This window comes from Lissotriton helveticus, chromosome 9, assembly GCF_964261635.1.
Source record: "Lissotriton helveticus chromosome 9, aLisHel1.1, whole genome shotgun sequence".
In the NCBI taxonomy this organism is placed as follows: Eukaryota; Metazoa; Chordata; class Amphibia; order Caudata; family Salamandridae; genus Lissotriton; species Lissotriton helveticus.
Genome location: NC_136070.1, coordinates 945,226,938 through 945,251,220, shown reverse-complemented (window position 1 = coordinate 945,251,220; position 24,283 = coordinate 945,226,938). Strand labels below are relative to the sequence as shown.

General features: G+C 42.1%; 1 protein-coding gene across 1 annotated transcript in view; it reads right to left on the bottom strand.

The window, feature by feature from the left end:
* The window catches only part of LOC144783077 (uncharacterized), a 256,487-nt gene extending 246,140 nt beyond the window's left edge, over positions 1–10,347 (bottom strand). The window contains exon 1 of the mRNA XM_078662244.1: positions 10,243–10,347. Coding sequence (XP_078518370.1) covers positions 10,243–10,266 — 24 coding nt within the window. The 5' untranslated portion in view covers positions 10,267–10,347. The remainder of the gene's footprint in view (positions 1–10,242) is intronic.
* Positions 10,348–24,283: the final 13,936 nt, after the last annotated feature.

Sequence of the window (24,283 nt, the reverse complement as noted above, 5' to 3'; positions counted from 1 at the left end):
GGAAGTGGGTGAAAACTGTGTGGAGAGTTGGTGCATCGAACGGACTGCAGCTTAAGGTGCTCGGTGGAGTGAATCAGCAGGCGGCAGGTTACGAAGAGTGAGGAGAGTGCGAAGAAGGCGGGGACAGCCACTACTGTTAGAGGCACAAGATCATCGTCGGCCTTAGACGCGCATAGCGTTGGCTGTTGAAGGAGAGCCTGCCTGAGGGCTGGGATTTACGCCGCAGGTGCCAATGGGGAAGCCCAGAAGGAAGCAGGCGGGTGCGCCCTCTGAGCTGGAAGAAGATGCGGGAGCGCCAGACAAACAGGAGGGGCTCACACAACATCCAGAAGGGTTGCCACAACATCAAGTGAATCAAATACTTAAAGCTATTACCGACACAAGGGAAGCTTTACAGTTGGACATTGCGCATGTGGCACAGGGACTAGGATTGCTCCGAGCTAATCATGCTAAACTTGCTGACAGGGTGAAGCAGACGGAAGTCACCTTTGAGACCTTGGAACCTGCCCAGAAGGAGATGGAGGCTCAGATGACAGTTGTTCAGCACCGATTGCAAACCCTAGAGCGGAGAGCAGAAGACGTAGAAGGGAGGAATCAAAGAAATAATGTCAGAGTGGTGGGGCTGCCCAAAGGAGTGGAGGGGACTAACATGGTGGATTACCTGGAAGCCTGGCTGAGAAAGGAGGTCGAACCTGAAGGCCTGATATCTTTCTATACCCTGTGAGAGCACATAGAGTTCCAGCTCGGCCGCTGGCTCCCGGGAGACCGCCCAGGCCGGTGGTGGCGAGGCTGCTCCACTACAAGGACAAGGATCTCCTGTTGCACAAGGCCCGAACCGCGGGCCCATACAAGGTGGGCAATAGTAAAGTGACGCTATTCCAGGACTACACACTCGAAGTACAATGCAGTCGAGCTTTGTTCCTAGAAGTCAATAGAGCGCTTTGAGACGAGGGCCTCCAGTATTCCCTGATTTTCCTGGCACGCTTAAAGATAGCCATGGATGGTAAGACGTTCTTCCATGACAGCCCTGAGGATGCCTGGAATTGGCTGGAGTTGTACAAAGCGGGCGCTGGGGAAGCGGGGCGTGACACGAGCAAGCTAGTGGAGGGACCACGTCCGCGACGCTCGCGCCAAATCCGAAGACACCGTCCTGCAGCTCAAAAGCCTACGGAGAAAGAGCACTCTGCTGCTTTACAGGCCGTCATGGCCATTTCGCAAAAGACAAGAACAGCGTCACTTGAGGCATCAGACTTGGAAAAGGGCTCATTGGGATCGGACACTGAAGAATCGGAAACAGGAAGTGTTCACTTGCCGCATGTGACAGCGGGGACGGCAGATGAGATCGTAGATGCATAACACTATGGTTTGACTTGCATGGACGCAAGATTGGGAGGGGAACTGGTTCCGATCCTTAGGCATCTCCACTTGAATTGGCTGGTGGCTGAACACTGGTGGTTGGAGGGGTTCATAAGGTCATATGAGTACGTACAATTGTGATCCCGCTATATTATGGCCCCGGATAGGGCCGACTAGCTCGCTTGGGGGGTATGGCGCAGCTTGATGGAGGAATAGGAGGTCGATCCTTTGGGCCCACCCCACTAATTTTGCGTGGGTGTGGTTCCTTGGTTTTTACAAAAGGAGCAGTTTGAATAGTAGTTTGGATGGGTACTAGCGTTGTAGCGCCTGTTCTGGGGTGAGGAAGTTGGGGACGGTTCTGGGGTTTGGTTGGGGTATTTAGATCCACCGGTGTGTTACAATGTGGGGGGAAGCTGTTAAGGAGGATTTGGTCTCAACCTGGGAACGTTACTTGATTTGAAATGTATTACCTGGAATGTGCTGGGGCTCCACACAATGCTGCGATGCCATAAGGTGCATGCTTATTTGGTACGACGGGGGACTCACATAGCCTTTCTGCAGGAGACACATATTAATCGATCTGAGGGGCTGGCACTGAAACGTAGATGGAGGGGGCAATTATTTTATACGACCTATTCGGCTTTTGCATGGAGAGCTCTGATATGGGTAAGAGCGTGAGTTCCATTCCAGACAACGCAACAATTGGTGGATCCAGAGGGGAGGTTTGTGGTGGTGGCGGTCGCCTAAATGGAGTAGATGTGACGCTATGTAGCATATACGCCCCTAATGTGGATCAGGTCTCTTTCTTTGGTCATCTATCAGGGAGTTTAGCACCATATATGACTAGTTCGATATTGATGGGAGGGGACATTAATTCAATTGCAGATGTAGAGATGGATAGGTCCCACCCCCCGCTCCCGACACCCCAATACATAGACTCTCCAAGGCGAGATGTGCATGGCAAACTAACTGGGGGCTGGTAGATACTTGGTGCATGCATCATTTAGAGGAGCGGGATTACTCGTACTTCTCCGGCCTCCATGAACTACATGTGTGGCTTGATGCGATATTATGCACCCTTGATATCCAGCCCAAAGTAAACCATAGCGAATACCTAACTAGGACAGTATCAGATCATAACCCGCTACTAGTGCAGATACGATGGGTCCGGGAGAGAGCTGTGATACCGACCTGGGGGCTGCGACCGGAGGCGCTGGAAGTCCCAGCTTTCCGTGAGGACCTTGGAATGGGTATAAGTCGGTATTTTGCTGAGAATGAGGGCACAGCGACATCAGTGGCAGTTAAGTGGGATGCTTTTAAGGTGGTAGTTCGGGGCTTATGTATTGCCAAAATGATGTGGGTGAGGAAAACACTATTAAATGACGTAGAGGCAGCAGAGCACTGGTTGCGTAGGGCTGAGAGAGCCCGCCATGAGGACTTGGGGGCACAGGGGGAGATCTTGGAAGCTAGAGAGGCAGTGGCGGGGCAAGTGGAGAGGTTGCGCTCCTTTGACCACAGGTCATACCGGGCGAGGGTGCACGCGGAAGGAGATAAGACGGGCGCGCTGTTGGCATGGTTGGCTAGCCCGAACCCCCGGGGGACACCTATACTGGGACTGACGGCCCCAACGGGTGAATTGGTGTACACGCAACAGGGGATAAATGGCTTGTTCATGGATTATTATACTGAACTCTACCGTAGCAAGTTACGACAGGATGGGGATGCCATAGGGGAGTTCCTCTCTGAATTGACCCTGCCTAGGCTAGAGAAGGAACAAGAAGACTTATTGGGGCAAGAGATCACGCTCGGAGAAAGGCACTCTTGAAGATGGTGGTACTGCCTTGGTTGCTGTATTATTTCAGGACGTTGCCGATTTGGATTCCAGGCTCGTTGTTAAAGACGCTCCGTTCCTTTATGGGGGATTTATATGGGGGAGCGGTAGACGGCGGGTGGCTTTGGCCACGATGATGCGTCCTCGAGCTGAGGGAGGATGGGTGGCCCCAGACTTCAAACTGTACTATCTAGGAGCTCAACTGCAGTGGCTTACCCAGGCGGTGGCGAGAGAGTTTAGGGGCCCAGATGGCCCCATGGGCCGATGGATTCCACGCCATGTGCTATCATTTGTTATATTTTGTCAGCGGCTGCGGATTAGGTCATTAACTCATGAGGAGCGGACGCTGAGGTTATGTTGGATCCGAAGCCAACGTAGGAGTGGGGATTCCCTGCCGTATGCTCCGGAGATTCCTTTAGGCATGTGCACAGCCCTACCACATGGGGGAGACTGGTCTGCGCTGGCTGCGTGGGAGGAGCAGGGATTGCAAGTGATTGCCTTATCAGACACTGCAAGATAGATATGGCCTTCCCAGGGGCGATTTTTTTTACTGCATTCAGCCTTTATAACGGCAATTCAATGCCATTGGGGAGGGGAGGGGGTGTCAGAGCTGCAGACATCCTTAACGTGTCAGTATGTCATGATGGCAGCAGGGACCTTCAAAGCTATAAAGTGTTTATACCAGCGAATGGTGGACGAGGGGATGCAGCCATTGAGCCAATTGCAACGGAAATGGGAGGCAGACCTGGGTAGAGAAATTCCTGAAATGACGTGGTCTAAGATAGTGGAGAGAGCGCGGAAGAGCACGCGCAATGCTAGGTTCCAGCTTATCTATTTCTATGTGTTGCATAGGGCGTATTTCACCCAGGCACGGATAAATAAGTATTTTAATGTGGACACAGCCCGATGCCCCAGCTGCAACTCAGAAGATGCCGAATTTATTCATATGATGTGGAGTTGCCCACAGTTGGGAACGTATTGGGAGGAAGCGGTTGATATATAATTTGGGGTAACGGACAGGCAGATAGACCCAGACATGGGTGCATGTATATTGCATTAGTTTCCTCATACGGCTAGGACGAAAGTTACAAGTAAGTTTTTGGACCTGGGATTATTGCTAGCCAAGAGGGAATTAACAAAGCATTGGAAAACCAGGCAGGGACCCAACGTTGAGTGCTGGAAGGCGGAGTTCCCCAAATGGGCAGCCAGCGAGAGTACGGTTCGTTCCAACAAGCTGAGCGATCTAACAATGATAAGGCATTAAAAGCTGCAAAAGCGTGGGAGGCTCTGGTTGCGCTGCTGCCTGAACTGGAGTCAGATGGAGATTCGTTGGATATGCCGATAGGAACACCCCCAGCTGAAGGACAGTAGTGGGGCTCCTAACAAGCCCAGGGGACACTATTGCGGTATTAAGAATAAACTAGACCAAGTTCCCCAGTTGGGAAGTGGAGGAAAGGTAAACACTCCTGAGTAGTTATGTATTACTGCTAGTTTTTCCAGCTATGTTAATGAAGAATACACCGGTGGCGTGGGTTAGGGAGGGCAAAAGAGGAGGGATTGATTTATCATTGGGTGGGCGCATTGCTTGATCGGACTAATGGCACAAGGGTTGGAGATGAAAGGACCGTCAAGTTAAACATGTATATTGAGGACATTTTCAACTGGAAGCAAGCGTAAACATGTAAAGGAAATGAGTACTCAGGTGTATAGTCTTGATCAGATGGCTCAATCGAAATAATGTACATGAATAAAAATTGTGCCCTCACTACTAATGATGTAAAGCAAATGTCAGATGTTTCACTTGTGGGAGAAAATCAATAAAAATATGTTTCAACGTGGAGAATCTCCCTTTTAAATTTTTGCCTCAGGAAGGAGGGGGTAATCTGCATTTTTCAACAATAGCTTCACTAAACACACGAGCTTCCCCATCCTCTTCAATATTAGACATCGTATTGCTGGTGCAGGGAACTCCAGTCTCTATAATCCCTGTGCATTCAGCACCATTCTTCAATGTAAATTTTTGCACAACACTCCTTTTCAGTCCAATGGAGCCTCGTAGTGTAGACAAGTTTAAGATTGTATTTCTTTTAAAATTTTCGTGATAAACGCTCAGGGTGAACTCAGCGTGTCTACACGCTGAGTTCACCCTGAGCGTTTATCACCATGAAGATGGAACTTATCATGGCTCCGGTTTAACACTAAAGGAATTCAACTGTTACTTTTGCTGATGTTTGCAAGGATTGAAACACACATTGGGTGAAGAATACTCTAAGGGTTATTGAATTTAACAAGTGTTGGTAGACGCAGTGCTGAGCATATTGGAAATCTGCCTTGAGGAAGCCCACAGGGGGCGAAACGCGCGTCGGCTGTGAAGTACTTGATTTTAAAAGAAATAAAATCTTAAACTTGTCTAAACTACGAGGCTCCATTGGACGGAAAAGGAGTGTTTGTGCAAAAATTTACATTGAAGAATGGTGCTGAATGCACAGGGATTATAGAGACTGGATATGATGCGCGCTGGTGTGTTTGTTTTCTATGGATGTGGCACTGTGACACCAATGGTGGGCAGGTTGTCTAAGCATTGTACATCAAGGCTGCACTCAATAGTTAACATGTATAGATATATGGTATTGTTTGTGTATAGGTAAGAGACAATGTATGATGTGCAGATCGGATATAGCAAATCCGCCTTTCCTGTGACTATCAGCACATGTGTGAAGACTCTGGTTGGATACAACTTTCAAAGGACTCAGTAAGTGTACAAACAGAAGAACGATCATCACAAGCAACCAAAACCACCCACCACTCATCTCATCCATCTACAATCTTATAGACCAGGGATTGCAAAAAAGGGAATATATACACCATACATTTTATCATTACTACCATGCCCGCTGTGTTATTAAATACAAAAGGCATCCAGTCAATTGTAATCTTAAAAAGCTAGCATTGTTATCAAGGATAGGAAAGAATCCTAAACGATTAAAACTGCACGCACTAAACAATAGTAATCTCAGTGTTCCTGTCAACCCATACGTTCTGACTTACCAATGGTTTTTGAACACCTTCAATAAAGAAAATCTAAAATTAGCATTCCTCAGAATTGGGAAGAAGCATCCTCCTACCTTAAGTGCAATGAAAAATTCCATTGCAAATGAAGACAGTTTAAAAAACAGAAAAAGCTCTTGTGCCAATTGATTCATTTAGCTTCATGCCCAATGGTCAATGACACAGATGTCCCTAGTTATTTGGATGTATCAAGAAAAGGAAAGAAAGCTATGAAACACCGACCAATAAATAAGCCATATATCCTTTTCTTAATTGGACTAATACAAAAGCTGAAAGATATGTCTATAGCTGATCGAAAACAGATAGGTTTTATAAACTGTAGAGCAGGAATGAGAATAACTGCATTATACCTCCTCACCAATGTTAGGAAAAGTTTGATCCCAAAAGCTCAAGAGGACTTAGCTTTACTAGGAGTATCCATATTATCTGGGTGTGAGACTAGCTGTAGATGGTTGATAACTTTTAAATGAGGAACACTTAGAGGTAGGCATGCTAGATAATTTAGCATATCCATACCTATGAGTACATAATACCCGCTTAACATAAGTTTTAAAGACTATAAAGTGTTCTGCCTAACAAGGTTATTTTTGCTAGTTGTGGTAGCCTGTCTTTTTGACAGCCAAAGCAAATCTGTAGACCTGAGCTGAGCCACTGCTGAACTATTCAGGGTGGGCTCATTTGCACGATATCTGGGTGTTCACCATCATGCTGTGTTGTAAAGAATGGAAGCAGCCAAGTGACATCGCAATGAAGAAAGCCATTGGAGGTAAGGAGGTTAAAATGGCTTTAATCCCACCCGATTCTTATGTGTGTCTGCTTATGTTTGCCTGCGCATGTTTTTGTGTGAGAGAAAAGCAAGAGAAATATTACAAAACAAGGAAATGTTAAAATATCACTGTGTTTGGTGTTTGTTTTGTATAACGAGTTAACCTGTTACGTTTATAGAAACAAATTTCTCATGAGTTTTGGCATGTGCGGCAACTAGTATAGTAGTCAATAAGCATCTGCGTATTTTGCCTTTAGCTCCGCCCACTCGACACATTTAAATGAGTACCTGCACTATTTTTTTCCTCAATTAAGGCACTGCATACAACAAATGCACCTTAAACTGTAGTCAAGGGGCCAGGGCTAAACACTTGGAAATCCTTACATAGTAACACAAGTGGGAAAATACACACTTTTTTGGAGAGCGTACGGGGTGAACGCTAAACATACATCCGTGTTATAAAAAACTATACAAATGTTACGACAATATTGGTTTCCACAGCTATGTACTGCCTGGCGTAAAGGGCGTCAACACCTTGTAAGGGGTTGTAAGCGCTAAATCAATGCAATTACAATACAATACACTTCTGGACAGGTAACAAATTTGGGATCACACTGCTTCACTTCCCAGCGGGTTCGCCCCTAAGCATTATGGTGGATGCAGTTCATCAAGTGTGTGTACTTGCACAAAAGTTCTTTCGAGTGTTTCACCAGGTTGGTGCAGATCAATGCTGGCCATCTCTAAACATGTGTTTCTTGATTATTATCCGTCATCAGTAGAGATTAGGCATGAAAATATTTGGGGTTGCTTCTGGACAGGACACCTCCAAAGGATTTAGAGGATGATGGTAAAAATTTTCATTTTTATTTTCAGTTGGTAACTTCTGTGTCTGTTTTGAAGTGAAGAACTGCTGAAATCTTGTTCTGATGCAGCCCTGCCAAGTACCACACATCAGGCATTAGACTAACAAATTTTAGTGTGGTGGTCTGCGTCAGCAGACTAAAATGCAAAGTCACGCATTATAGCTCTGTCGCCTCTCCCTCGAGAGCGCCGGACTATGGTACGTTAAATTAAACTAGCAGTCATTTGAGCAAGCAGCGGGAGCGCAGACCACCTGCTGGTCAGATTGGCGCTGCTGTTGCAGAGACAAACTATGGACTGACACTGTACTGCTTTGCACAGTGTGCAGTACTGCTGTGTTCAAGCTGTATTATGCAAGCACGCGCCGGCCAGGCCCCCTGGGGGTGGGAGGGTATCTGTTGATCGTTGGCTGGCTGTTGTATTCACTGCAGCGGATGTGTTCATGTGACATGGCGGCATGACTGCAACAAACAGTGTGTCCATTTCCTAAGAAGGGAGACAGGATGCTAAGTTACTCCTGAGGCGGGCTGGGATGTGGGCGTGCAGCAGCTATGAATTTGTTTGAGTGGCAGCCACTGCTCACACCGCTGCATGTTGCGAATTCATCATGGCGTTTCATCATGCCGCTGCCCTGTGACCGAACCTGGTAGGTGACGAGAGGTCAACCAGACTGTCATCCCGGAGAGGTTGCTGCGTGGCCCACTGCTCTCTAGGCTCAGGGGAGGCCTCGGCGGTGTAGGCTTCATTCAGCTAATTTATTTATTGATTTAAGGCACTGACTAGACTTGAAAATATAATTTCGGGCCCTGACTGAGGGCCTCCAGTCCATGCGTGACTTCTCAGTGCCCCCTCTGCTGTGGAGGAGGTTGCGCACACTGGCTCCAGGCAGGAGTGTTTTCAAGTCCTGCTGTGCTCCCCTGCTGCCTCAAAAGCCTTGGCCCTCAGCAGGTAGGAGATTCCTGTTGTCTGGACAGGCCGGTGATGTAAAGCATTCTTCTCCCGCCCTCCATGTGTGTTGCAGAAATGTTGGGGTACTTGTGTCTGTCCAGGCGAGAGCTGTGCTGTACTATCTTGAAAAGGCACAGACCAGAGCCTGTGACTTGTTGATGACCTGAACTGGCAGCTGCAACTGAGGATTGTGCAGATTGTCAACTCTTTAATGCAGCACTGAGCCCCCTAATTCAAGAGAGGCCCAGCGCCTACTCTGTCACCGCAATGGCACCACCAGTTCAGGCGATTCACAATTTAGCAGAACCCTGTATTCCAGAAAGTTGATATGTGGTCGGTGTATGGGCAAGCAATCAGTGCTGACAGAGTGGTGTCTGCGGTTGGAGGGGTGATGTATAACTATGAAATGTTACAGGCAGTACTTGTAATGGAATAATAGAAAAAGTGCTGGTACTTATTATCCACACAGTTCTCATTTGCTCCTCCGAGTGCCCCTGTTCTCCCATTAAATGTATTGCAGCAGAGCTGAGAAGTGCAGATGGTCTCCCTTTTAAATTAAAGTAGTGCAGGTACTCAGTACCTGACACCATCTGCCCAGTTAAAGCAATAGTTTACAGGAAGAAGTTTGAATTTAATAATCACTCTGGTAAGGTGTTGCAGCACGGACTGGCAATTTTACACTGGAGAGAGCTGTGCCAATTATCTGCGGCACTGCAGTGCAAGCAAGTGTAAAGTGTAGGATGAGAGGAGATTATGCAAGTGTATTAGAGCACTTCGAAGAAGGGAGTTAGTGTTTTGAAGAAGTATATGGTATTACTTTTGGCACCTGTTGAAGATGTCCTTCCATTTCTGGCACTTTGCAACAGTTTTAAAGATCTTCATAGAGTTTCTCGTTGCCCAAATTGGTGTAATTTACGATATCTAAAGGTTTCCCCTCCTGTCCGTTGCTTGAAAGTGTCACTCATAGTCGTTGAATGTCACTCATAATTGCAATTAAATTCTGAAAATGTCACACAAGTTATCTGAAACCTTGGCAGCTGTGCTGATGTGCTAAACGCGAGTTTGCAGCATTAGCCATTAAAAGTGCTCAGTAGCAAAAACAACTGCTGTAGATGTCGGTGTCTAGCCCTGAGTCCGCAGCTTTGAAGCAGCGCGCACTATCTTCCCTCTGTTTGAGGTGGATAAAACGAGCACTGTGAAGTAGGCACTTACAACACCCAATGCTGAAGCGTCAAAAGACAAGTAAGTGTTTGGTGGGCGCTATATAAATTATATTTATAACCAGTAACATTGGCAAATAACAGCTTAGCAAAGAATGCCCCATTGCCGACCCCGCCCCCTACTATAAAACCAGTTGAATGGAGCAGGTCTGACCATCAAATACCCAGTTACCGTACAAGATGTGTCTCACCTCATCAGGACGTTGTAGGAACATCTCTGCCCTGGAGTCAGAGGCAATGATGAGGATAGCAAAATGCTCGGGCTCCCCTAGACAACAATCACAGCTTCCACGGGGTGAAACAATGTGCGGTGTATCGTTCTATTGCGCATGCGCAGAGCAGTAGCCACCGATTTGTAGAGCATGCGCAGTCTGTTCGAAGCTTTCATCTTTGGAAGAAGCAGAAATGGGCTGACTGAGAACGTGCGCCTCTTTTCTATGCATGAGGCTGATTCAGGGAAAATCACCTCGAATTGTCGTTTGGTTTTGGTTTCACTGAATTTCCAAATTTTAAGTACAATGCACGAGTGCGCCTTTTGTGGAACTTGGGTTGAGCACTGTTCAGGTTTTAAGATTCAGCTAAGCCCTGTCATGCTTCTAAGTAGGACTTTATATGAAGTCGTCTGCATTGATTTTTAACCTGGACTTTCTGACTTTTTTTGTTTTCTTAAATTATCCGTCAGGGGTCGTTAGGGCAGCTGTAGACCACATTTTAAAGTATTTTCTTCTAACATTTACTGTTTAAAGTATGTGCTGGATAAGGGGAAAAAAGTACGGCTTTAGGTGATTTTTCTAATTTTCTACGTGCAGTGGCAAAATATTTGGTCATGGCAATATAAAAATGCCAGGTGGCAATCCTACGCGGAGCATATAACTGGATCAGTGTTTCAACCACAGGCGGTGCTGGAACTGGGAAATAATACTCAAGGAACCCATAGGTTGGTGACCACGTGTGGCAATAGGAAGAGGGGTGGAGTCATGATTTTCTACACCCCGAACCGCCAGCTTTGCTCCACCGGCCTTGCCCTCGCCACCGTCCCACGCATCCGCAGGACCTCCACCAGAGGCAGATACTTCTCCTACCACGTGGCCGAAGACATGGAACACCCTCCCCACACAGCTACGACAGGCCCAGGACCTGGTGACCTTCAGGAGACTTCTCAACACCTGGCTGTTTAAGCAGTAGCTGCACCCCCACCCCCTCTCAGCGCCTTGAGATCCTCACGGATGATTAGTGCGCTCTACAAATGACTGATTGATTGATTGATGATTGGCAGAGTGTTGAAAAGCAGAGTCAACTTACGCATATATTTTTCAGAGACTCTGCTGCAAGGAATTTGGCAACAAGGACAAATGTGTCCGTGCACCTGTTCTGGCTTATTGGTCTCATAAAAGACTGCATTTTAAAATATCTTATCTTTGTGTGCCTACCAAATGTTAGAGGATAATAATAATGTTAAGATAACTCTGGTGGTTAATGCTGATGGCAAAAATGTGATTATGTTGTTTTGCCCTTAAATATGTTTACCTGTAGCCCGTGTTAACTCATCTTATATTATTTACACATGATATGCACATTAAGTGCCATTTAATAGCCTCATGTTATTCACATTAGATTTAGTAGAATTTATTATCCACACACATATGTTTGATGAACTTTAATTAGCCAATGTTCATTTAACGTTAGTTGGCCTAGGTGTTTCATGCCATTTTGATTGAAATGTATTTCTGCTTGCTGTGTATAACATTTTGAGTTTCAGATACCAAGGCACAGTGTGCTCCTTAAAATGTTATTTTTTATTAGCTTCCATTTTGAAGGTCGTAGCCCAGAAATTATTTAGTCTGGATCAAAATCCCAACACCTGCTGCGTGTGAGAAAGCTAAGGAGTTGATACTCATTTGAATGATATCGCGAAAGTGGAAGAATGTGTTGGCATTGCACTGTTCAGTGAGAAGGAGGCTGACACCAGCCACGGAAAGAACACTGGATTCAGATTGGTCATAGCGAGGTGGGAAACTGAAGATTGTAACTTTTAGATGAAATGTGGTGTTTTAAGTATGCAAAGCTGTTACCTAGCTAGATCACTTGCCTTTGTCCACCGCTCTCATCTCCTGAGTCCAATGCTCCTTATTTCCAAGCCCACTGAGATAGTCTCAAGAGCAAGCACCTTTCTTTTGATTCTAATAGGAACCTTTGTCTGGTTCCTCTTTCAGTTCTATATTTGCTCATACCAGGTTCTTTAGAAATACCCCATCTTGCACACAATCTTGGCATAGAATTAGGGTGTTTACTTTATAGAAACAATTCTTTGCTTTGAACATGATGCTTTGGATAAACAAAATCTCTTCATTATTGATTGTGCTGCTTGGATTATATTAATTTATGCTGTATCCAAGAGAATGTTGATTTTACTTAATTTAATTGGCTTGAGATATAACTTTACTAATATGATTAATAAACCTTCTGTCAGAACCTGTACCTGATCAAGTGCTTCCACAGGAACGGAATGGCTGAAGTCCGACCCTGAAGAGAATTTCCCAACTCCCCAACGCTGCTAATCCAGAATTTACTCTGAATTTAGAAACAAGGGGGAAAGGGGAATGGGACAAAAAGAGAGACTGCCACACTGGTGTCTTCACTGGACTCTCCAAAACATTTGAATGTCCTGCACCTGTAACATTAAGCACAAGATTACTACAGTTCTGTACCACCCCAATGAGCCCTCCGTCTTCCCTGCTGTACCTCTATTACCTGACAATGTGTGGACGATTGCCTCTCTCTTGTGTGTAGAAAAGAAAAGAGTGTAACAACTTAAGCTGCTTCCTTGCTTGAGGATTATAATAATAGTTACAAAATAGACGTATGTCTAGGATGACTTATAGAGGTAGGCACTAGCCGGTGCAAAGGAAGGACTTTTAACGTTGGTAAGTAACAATATATATAGATATATATATATATATATATATATTCCTAATTACATGTAGTTGCATGCCCAATAATAGAGATGGGAATCAGGGCTTGATATCTCAAACGCCTTTGCAAGGTCGAAATTTCTCTGACTGCGTAGCGATGAATAAGTCTCTGATCTGAGGTTAGTTGTAGCAGTCTAACTCTCTCTACTCAAAAGTCTGAAGTAATACAATATCACTGAACGCCAGCATAAGAGGCAAGGTATTACGCAGCACTGTACAAACCAAAGCGTTTCCTCAAGACAGTGAACGCTTCCAATGGAATTGAAATTCCTGTAATGAACTGAAGGTGCAATGATAGGACTGCTCACTTAGAAAGCAGTACGCAAGGACTACTTCGTCGAGTATGAGCTAAATACCTCACCAAAGCTTCAATGAAACGCAAGGGTGGAAACACCTCGAGGAAGCTGGAACTTGAATTTCACCGTGTTGCTGAGGGAAAGGCAAGCGAGCAAGAAAAAAACCCTCGCTGAAAATTTGTAATTGAATGCTGCGCAACTCTGCTGGAGATACGACTCTTCTCAGCAAATTCGACCGTTGAAGTGCGCAGGATGACAGGTGCGCGCTAACGATATAGTTGAGTTGGCAGTGAAAAAGATTCAGAACACTAGAACGCTAACCTCCATACCAACTCCACCATAATAGAATTAGCGAAGGAGTATAGCTGGAACTGCTAAGTGTGTGCGAAGGACCTAGCAACTAGGTGACTCCATCTGATGGGTGTGTGCACAAATGTGTAGCCCTGTCTTATCTTAAACACAGGACCTACTTGTTTAGAACTATGGGTAGCCTGATCAATCCTGACACCTTCATAGTTTGCAATCTACTCTCTATGTTTACTGTGGGGTAAATTCTACTACTTCGCTGACAATTAAATGTTATTGAATTTTGTGATTTGAACCTCAGATCGAGACAAAGGCCCCTCTGAGTGGTGATAGTGTTGTTGGTTGAACATGAAATACCTTGAAAAGACAAGAGGCTTTAGGCAAAACCAGAATAGTTTGTTTAATTAAACCGTGCGGCCAGGATAACAGTTATATGCATAGGGTCTGAGGACTGTCTCAACTTTCAGTTGGTCTGAAGTGGGTTTTTATACAATTCATGGAATATCATAAACAGCTCTGCCAATCCTTTTTTGGTAATGAATGTGAACCGCTGTCTGTGGAGTTGTAAATTAATATGTCTAATAGGGAATCCAGGTGGGCCTTGACCATGTGTGGACACAACACAGCCAGTGAGTAACATGTCCAGATGTCCGGCATGGACATGGTTGATCACTGCTTGTACTATGTGTGCTTTATCCTGGTTGGTAAATGTTCTTAACTTTTGTTGCATCTGACTTTATGGTGTTTTGGGAGCGCGCGTACCCTTTGGTGTTATGTGCTTTATTGGGGCCAATCTTCCTGGACCATCGTGGTGTCACTGCTCCTATCTGTGGGATTGATCTGGGATTTCCTGTTTGTACATGTGTCTGCTGGCTACGATGAAACTGCGTACCCCTGGATTTGGGGGACGTCCCCTGGTCACGGCCTATGTCCCTGCTATAGGGTTTCTGCAATTCTTCTAGTTTTGCTGGTGTAGAATAAAGTTAATTCAAGGTCCGATGCAAAGCATTAATCTTGTTGTTGTTTTTATTTGCTTTTGTTCAGATACTGCATTCCTTTACAAATACTTCATTCCAATGCATTTCGGCTTGTACCCAAGCCTTCATCAGGTAATATATCTACAAACAAAATTGGCTTTTAATACACGAGGTAAACCTCAAATGAAAGTACATGGACATTCCATTCCATATTAGTGACTAAGATGCAGTTACTCTTGTAACGATCCGCATTGTGGGTAGTGCTCAGTGCTCTGTGATAACTTACATGGTAGAACTGTGAATAATGACATTGTTTTTCAGAAATAAGTGTGATGGTCTTTACAGTGTCAAGATAACCGTTAGTATGAACCTAAACTTATGTGGTCGGGTTTGAACTTCAACAGTGTTACATAAAAGGTGACCTCGTGGTGATTGCAGTGGTCGTGATGTTTCTATAATAAGCCGAATCTGGGAAGTGCCGCGTCTGCGCAATATTCTGCATTTAGTACATGCTAATGCTCTTAATACATTCCGGTGGCCAAACGGGCAAATTACGTTAAAAAACGGTAGGTCCCTAATTCTCCGCATCCACTTACTTGTGTCGGTAGTAAGTATTAACGCCAATACCATCAACATGGTCTTCCTGCTACCGAGTGCGGGTTCTTAAGATCCTCGCGGTGTAGGTTAGCTGGGTTGTATGCACAAGCCGTTAAATGGGGAAGTAACCCACTTTTGGATAATGGAGAGAATAGACGGACTACTGTGGCCGTATTGCGGGCGCCGTCTTGAGAAAGCTAGTTATCCCCGAGAAGGCTCATATGAGCGTATCAATAATGTGGCAAATGCCAGAAGATAAAAATAAATAAAAATAAAAGTGAAAAGTGGAAGAAGACTTCTCCTAAATAGTCAGACTCAAAGTGGAAAATAAACCTCGAATCGATGTCACGTCAGTGTTTCCCCAACTCTTCACCCCACATATGTTGGACTAATCGAAATTAACAAACTAGTCTATACAAATGATTATAAAACAGATGGGTACATGGGAGATAAATGTACAGAGAAGTGTCTTTACAGATAACAACTAAATTCCACTCTGTCGTTCATTCCAAATGGTTTCAAGGTCTCAAGGGTGTAAATCCAATGGTTTTCTCTTTGTAGTAATTGTTGGTTATTGTCCTTTCCTTCTATTTTGAGGACGATCTCCAAGATGGTGAATCTGAGTTGACTGATGTTGTGGGCTTTCTCCGTGAAATTACACGCTATACTTGATTTTGCGACTTTATTGTGAATGTTCGATGTATGTTCGTTCATTCTGGTTTTTATCTTTCGTTCTGTTTTCCCCACATAGCCCTGTCCACAAGGGCATTTCAAAAGATAAATCATGTTTTTGGTGTCACATGTGGCCGATACCCTCAATTTTATGGTATGCCCCTTTCTCAAGTGTGTAATCGTTGCTCCTCTTAAGATGCTGTTGCGGTTGCTGCAGTTAAGGCACGGAACTGTTCCATTATAAGTATGTGTACCTTGTGGTGTCTTTGATTTCAAGATTTCACCCAGGTTCTTTGCTCTTTGATAGGCAAAAATTGGTGCTGATTCGAAAATGTTGTTGAAGTCCTTTTCTTGCGCTAAAATTGGCCAGTGCCTTTTTATGATGTCGTGATACCCTTTACTTTTTGTGGAGTATTTTGATACCACTACCATTCTAGTGTTCTCCTTCTTTTGTAGCAGTTGTTGTCTGGTTTTCGAGTCGCATTTCTTTTTTGCTTGCTCTAGTACTTCTTGGGGTACCCCCGTTGTGTGAATCTTGATTCCATTTAGTTAATTCTTTGTTCAACTGTTGATGTTGTTGAGACTATTCGCTTTACTCGCAACATTTGTGAGAATGGAAGGTGGTTTTGTAGACTGTCCTGGTGGAAGCTATGAAAGTGTAATAGGTTATTGCGGTCTGTGGGTTTCCGGTAAATGTCTGTGATGAATCCTGTGTCCGTTTTTGTTATTTCTACGTCCAAAAAAGTGATTTTTGAATCTTGTATCTCCGATGTAAATTGAATTCGGTCATCCACTATGTTGAGGTTATCTATAGCTTCTGTTAATGTTGTCCACGGGGTCCAAGTAGAGGGAGAAGACAGGTTCTGAACGGGTGCCTGGCGGTGTGCCACTTTCGCCTCCACCCCCCTCCCGAGACCCATGGGGCGTGGATCGCTCACATAACAAATCCTATGGGCTTCTCTGACTAAGAGGTAACCCCTGAAACCTGTGGGTTTGTTTACACTCATATTTTTTCACGCCTTTTAACTTTCACGTCCTCTGGTCAGGGTGGGCCTTAGTGAGCCCATACCGCCGAGGTACTCTTTCCCATGGTCCTGACGAATGCCCAGTAAATAAAACAACAAGGGCAGAAACATGTTGGCCCCACTTTAAGTGGAAATAGCCAAACAATTTATTTGGTAAATTTCCTTACACATATATTTTTTAATATGTCAGATTGGCTACCTAATAAAAAAAAAATCGTAAGACACAATCTGGTCATTTTTAATTCACCACATTCACGATAACCTTCACACTAAACCAGCTCCGCAGTAAATCTGGCATCGTAGCACACCGGGGAGGCATTCGGCTTCTCCCGGTGGGGCCCAATGATGAAGCATGTCACCAACCATGTTGGTGAGTGAGGGCCTTCTACATATATCTCATTGATTTACACACCCTTTCCATGCTCTTTCCTTTGATTGTTATGAACTTACACTCTTCCGTTGTTTATTTTAGTCTAACAGAGGGACCGAGAGTGTACTCATCTTTCCCTCTCTCTCTCATTGATTGATAATGTTGTCTTAGGTCCATTCCATATTAAGAATACATTGTCAATGTATCTTAAGATGATCTTAACATGTGTCATCCACGGCTCCTTTGTCAGTACGTGCTTTTCCTCATATCGTGACATAAACAGATTTGCATATGCTGGGGCTGCCGAATTCCCCATGGATGTTCCAGTCTGCTGTAAAAAGTACTGTTCTTGTCACTTGAAATAACTTTGATACGAGCCACCCCACCTGTGACCTGTCAATCAGTGACCTCAGGCCTGGGTCTCAGAGCCTGCCTAACTAAATATTTCTGAGTCGGGGTTGACGTGCAGTTCATAACGGACAAATCCGTTAATAAAGATGCAATTTAATTTTTATGAATGAATGTATCGTCATTCATATTGACATCGACTTTCTCAATATTAACATTGGAGATTCTAGTTTGCGCTGAGGTTAGCAATGTGTAAAGAGGCCGCCCTTTATCTGATCTAATCTCACTGTCAATGCCCTTGCTGGACAGATCTGTGTTTTGTCTAGTCAGTTTTGACTCCTAAAGTAGCATAGAGGGTTAATGTGTCTCCTGAAAATCACACCTTGTAACATGCAGATCAGAGATTTTTATTTTATATAGATAGGTAAGTGAGTTACTGTTCTTGATACGGAGATCCTTCAGTTACTTGCAGTTCATAAGTTGCAATCCTAATATAGCACTGTGAGCTAGCATCCATAAGCTGACATGGATTTAGAACCTTATGTTTTTTTTCTCAATCTCTAAAAAGGTTTCTTAAAGTTTTATTACTACAGACAAACAATGTTTTGTTTTAAATCCTGACTTTGTGTTTCCCCTAAACGTGCACGCTTAACTTATATTGCCTCTCAGTAAAGACAATGATATGTAACTCCTATACCTGGTAACCCTCATTGGCTTCTATAACACATCCTGTACCTTGATTTTCATGCATGTAAGATATATTGTCCAGACCTCAAATAATCATAAAACTGTTACTAGACCTGCAGGTCTAGTGACCTAACTAATCTACTCAACCTAATTATAATGCTCGTGACCCATAGACTGGTTTCAAGTTATGTGAGCTTGGGTAAATATTTTAATTCACTGAGCTGCCATTTTCTTCTTTATCACATATGAGAGCTCCTTCAAATACGCAAGTTCAGCATGTCTGCGGTACAAAAAACACTTTTGTTTGATTTATTAGACTAAACGTTTTCTCCATATATAATACAAATCTAGCCACATATTGGATACATGTGACCGTTGACTTGCCTCTTAGTTCATTTATCGCATTGTCAACAGAGCAGGGGCAGACATGTTTCTCAAATCATTTTTTAAAACTATCACTTTAAATATATACCTGAACATGAAGTGGTAACACACTTATTTACAATCAGTAGATTTACCATTGAAATGACCACAACATTTCACATTGATGTGGTTTTGCTGATAAAACTGTATAGTGTATAATGTTTCCGCACATATTTGTAATTTGCACATCAGCAAGTAAAGTGTTCTGATTTGTTTTGCTCCTATTTAATTCTTTGTTTGCATCACACTTCTGAATTACCAAAAACTTTTCTTTCTTAATACTTGATATAATTTAAAATACTAGTACTGTTAATTTACAGGCTGTTTAAATGTTGTGTTATAATTTTTTTTTAATCTGACATCTTACAGCCTTTTGTTTTACGATTGGGAGACAGCTTACTTGGCAAAAACCTCTAACTGTAATAAGAGAAAGAAAAGTAAACACCATTTTCCAGGATAAGATGAGAAACAATTAGTAAAAAGTCAAACTGACATTTTACCTCTGTCCTTGAACACATAGCATATATGTCAAAATAAAAACAAGATTTAAAGGCCTCTTTATTGCTCATTCACTTTCTGAATGAACAGAACACCTTTTCCTTCCAGCTTAAGTTTACTCGGCAAAACGGATGAGAAGTGCTAAAAATTGCTCCACCAGATACAATCTGACTCACCGTAACAAGTGAGAGAGTAGATTTTTAGAGGCCTGTTGTCAATGTTTTTCTTTCTCTAGACCGAAGGAAGGCAAGCTAAAATGTTTAGGCATAATAAATAGAACCTAGCAGTCATTAATTGCAGATCTTTATCTCAAGATAAGTTAAAACTGTTCACACTAATTGTGGATGAACAGCTTGATGTTTTATTCCTAGGGAAAACATGGTTACATGATTGTTCCATGCCAGACATCATCCCTGCACTTCCTCCAGGTGACCACATATGTAGGAAGGATCACTGAAATATTATCGACGGCCAAAATATCGAGTTGCCATAATATCGTTGAATAATTATCGACTACAAAAATATCGAGTTTATATACTTATTTAACTAACTACAAAAATATCGAGTAAATTATATCGAGTCTATAAAATATCGACTTCAATAATATAGACAAACAATATATTGACTACAAATATATCGTTTCTAAGCTAAATAACCCTAACACTACAAAAATATCGACTACCAATATATAGACTACTAAAATATCGTTTTTTGTGATTTATCGACTTCGGATTTTACACATTATATATGTAAAATGATACATAAATCGTCTTGTAAAATACATTACACAATTCTAATTATATATTATATATTAAAATGCATTTTTTAAACACATTTAAATGTGTAAACATTTTTCCTACATATCATGAATACTTTGAAAATAATATATACATTTTTCGAAATTTTTCTACATATATTATCACATTATTAGTACATATATTTAAAAAGATTTAATTAACTAACCTGCTTTAATGCAAAACTTTTCACAAATGACCATTTCCTCTTCAACAAACAAACCAATTAATTGTGAAAAAATTCAAAGTAGCCAATAAAATGCTCTCTTTCTTAAAACATCCAATGAAATTAGAGAACACAAAAAATACACACTATAAAAGGAGTACATGCCTACTACCATTTGTTGCTGCACAAGCTATAGAAAACAGAAGGCAACTCTTTGATCAACTAGTTCCTGATAAATCGAGATTACTATTCAAGATTGCTACAAAATGAATCAAGTAAGTGAAAATTTATTATTATAATACACAAGTACTAGGCTAAAATTGTATGTATTTCTCCTAACTGTTTAAATTACATTTATTTTTCTCTTTTAACATTTGGTTTATAGACATCTCCTAAACACATCAAAATACGTGCTCCTAGTTATTTACCACTAAATACTATTTGTAAGTATATGTAAATGTTCTCTAATACACCAACTGCTGTTCTTATTAATTATTTTCTAATATCCTTTCTTTATTTACTCAATCTTCTTAACAGAATTTCTGATAACATCCGCATTCTACTCAACAAAATGTAAAGACGACACAATTTAAACAAGTAAGTATATGTGTACAGTTCTAAAAGGCCCAAATATACTAAAAGTATTTTCTAAACACCATTTCTTGTTTATTCTATCTTCCTTACAGATATTCTAAACACATCCTACATCTACTAGACTAAAGGCAAAGACTACACAATTTAAAAAAGTAAGTATATTAGTAAAATTCCTGAAAGGCCCTAAAACGCTAAAGCTATCTTCTAAACACCATTTTTTATTTCTTCTATCTTCTCTACAGATATTCAGAAAACATCCTACATCTCCTCTACCTAAAGCTAACACTACAGAATGAAAACAAGTAAGTATATTTATTAACTTCCTCAAAGTCCCTAAAGTTATAAATCTATGTACTAATAATCATTTCTTGTGTATTATATCTTCTCTACGGATAATCACATTACATCCTTCATCTACTCCACCAAAGACAAAGGGGGTCATTATGATGACGGGCGGACTTTGTCCGCCCGTCAGCATAGTGGGGAACGGGACCGCCCGCCATAAGGGCGGGGGTCCCGTGGGGGGAATTAGGATGTGCCCGCCACAGTGGCGGGCACATCCTATAGTTTTAGCATTGTGGCGGGCGGTGCACTCTGCACCGCCCGCCACAATGCTAAAAATGCTTTTTTGCATTTGCATATGCAAAGCGGCAGGCCCCGCGCGGTGCCTGCCGCTTTGCATATGCAAATGTGGGGGGGTACCATAGGTACCCCCCATGTGCCCCCTGACAGTGGTGTGAACCTGGGGGCCCTGCAGGGGGCCCCTCGCAGCAATCCCCGCCTGCCTTTCCGTGGCGGCATTGCCGCCGCGGAAAGGCCTCTACTTTGTGCCATTGTAATATGGCTGGCGGTGTCCATTGGACACCGCCACCATATTAATCCATTACCGCCGCGGTCGCCTTGCGACCGCCGCGGTAAAGCGGCGGACGGTCTTTCCGTCCGCCGCTGTGCCCTCCGCCATCCTAATCTGGCAGAGGGGAAAACGGGAGTGCTTGTCGGGCGGATTGCCTCCGCCAGGGTGGCGGTGGCCACCGCCACCCTGGCGGAGGCAATCCGCCCGACATCCTAATGGACCCCAAACAGTGAACAATTTAAAAAAGTAAGTATATCTAATAATGTCCTAAAATTGCCTAAAATGCTAAATTAAATACTGCTTTCTCCAAAAAAAATTCTAAACATTTTTTAAAAATGGCTTATAATTTTTTACTTTGCCTACCAACAGGAAAACAAGAAGAACATACTAGAAATAAATTGAAAATAACAGTTTCTGCATTTCTCAACACCAGATTTACTAACTGTAAGTATAAACAGTGAAATATAAATGTGTAAAACACTACCAATAATATTTTACATTTAAACACGTTTCTTTCTAATCTTTCCTAGAACAAGTAATACAAAATGACTGAAGGTGCAGAATTTGTTATGTCACAGAAAAATAAATTGTTGTTATGTTATATGGGGTATGTTTATAATCAGGAAAGACAAACAGGAAGAAAAGTATTCTGGAAATGTACCAAATACTATTCAAACAAATGCTATGGTAGGGCTACTACTGAAGACACAAATGTATTATCTACCAGAGAACATAATCACCCCCCCCAATGTCACAGAGATAGAGATAAGGGATGCTTTAGAAACTATAAAAACAGCTAGCACAGGGAGTGACAAACCTACCACACAAATCCTAAAAGAAGAACTGTTAAAAATTCCTGCCCATGTTCAGGGCAGCTACCCTCAATTGACTCCCTTAAACGCACAATAGCACGCACTAAAAGATTAACTACCACTACTCAACCTAACCCTACATCTTTTGAAGAAATAATAATTTCCCCAGAAATGAGCGTAACACACAGTAATGAGAAATTTTTACTTTTTGACAATGAAAGCCCCACCAACAGAATTATCATGTTTGCAACTGCAACAAATTTAAGAAAAATACAACAATGCGACCAATGGATGATGGATGGGACTTTTAAACCATGTCCCAAACCATTTTATCAACTATATACCATTCATGGATTATATCATCACTACAATATCCCTTTTATTTACTGTTTGTTACCTAACAAACAACAAAATACATATATAGAAATATTAAATGTTATCAAAAATGAAATCAATAATTATTTTCCCCAAAAAATAATTATTGATTTCGAAATTGCTATGATCAATAGCATTTTGAAAACATTTCCCCACACAGTTATCCAAGGTTGCTACTATCACTTCAACCAAAGTATATGGAGACATCTCCAAAAATCAACTTTAAGCATTCAATACTCAACTGATAGCAACTTTGCATATCAAGTTAAAAAATTAATAGCACTAGCCTATGTTCCAGTTACTGATGTAGCGGAACACTATAACTTACTTATTGACAGCACATACTACAAAAAGTATGAAGACAAACTGGCCCCACTACTGGACTATTTTGAGGATACTTGGGTGGGAAGGTTACATAGATCCGGCCACCGACGCCAACCTAAATTCCACATACCTTGGTGGAATGTATATCTAAGTACATTAAACCAAGAGGCAAAAACAAATAACAGTGTGGAAGGATGGCACAATGCATTCCAAGCTACCACTAACAGAGCAAAACCCACCTTCCTAAATCTAATACAATCTTTAAAAAAAGAACAAAGCTACCAAGAACTAAGGATAGAACAATCTGTTACACAAATTGGCCCTAAACTAACAAAACAAACAAAACAAATGTTCAGACTCCTGCAAAGCCAAGTGACCCTATATCCTTCAACCAGAGGTTTAGAGTACCTATCACTGATAGCTAAAAGCCTACTATAAAGTATCATACCAAAACTAACAAAAACTTCTGATAATTACAGAAATTGTGAAATCCATAAAAATTTTCATTTAATCATAAATAATACATATTTGTTTAATATATTTGTTTAAATTTAAAAAAACATTTACTTAACAAATATGCAATATTTATAATATTAAACATTGCAATGACATTTAAATCGACATTTCCCACCCAAATAAAATAAATGTGAAAAACTTACAATTTATGTAGCAGAAGAAGAGGTCATCCAGCCACGTATAATCCATACAATACCTTACAATCCAGTACAAATCCTATTTCGGAAACCCTCAAAAACCAGAAAATAATATAATTTTTCTAAAAAACGCTCCAGGAAATCCCGATAATACAAGTGTGGACACTTTATTATTTAAAGTGATATACACACACCTTGTAAAAAATAAATTACGCATATTCTTCTACCAATGCAATGCGACACCCTACAAATATCCCGAAAATTAGTAAAAGATTACAAAAATCGCTCCAGTAAACGCGGAGTAAACAAAGTGTGTTAAATTCATTAAAAAAATTAACATACACACACTTAGTTAAAAAAAATAAGCACTATGTTATCGTAATCCATTCCAAATGAACAACCATAATAACCCGAAAAATCGTGAAAAAGATTAAAAATCGCTCCAGGAAATCACGAAAAAAGGAGATAGATGTAAAAATATTACATTTAT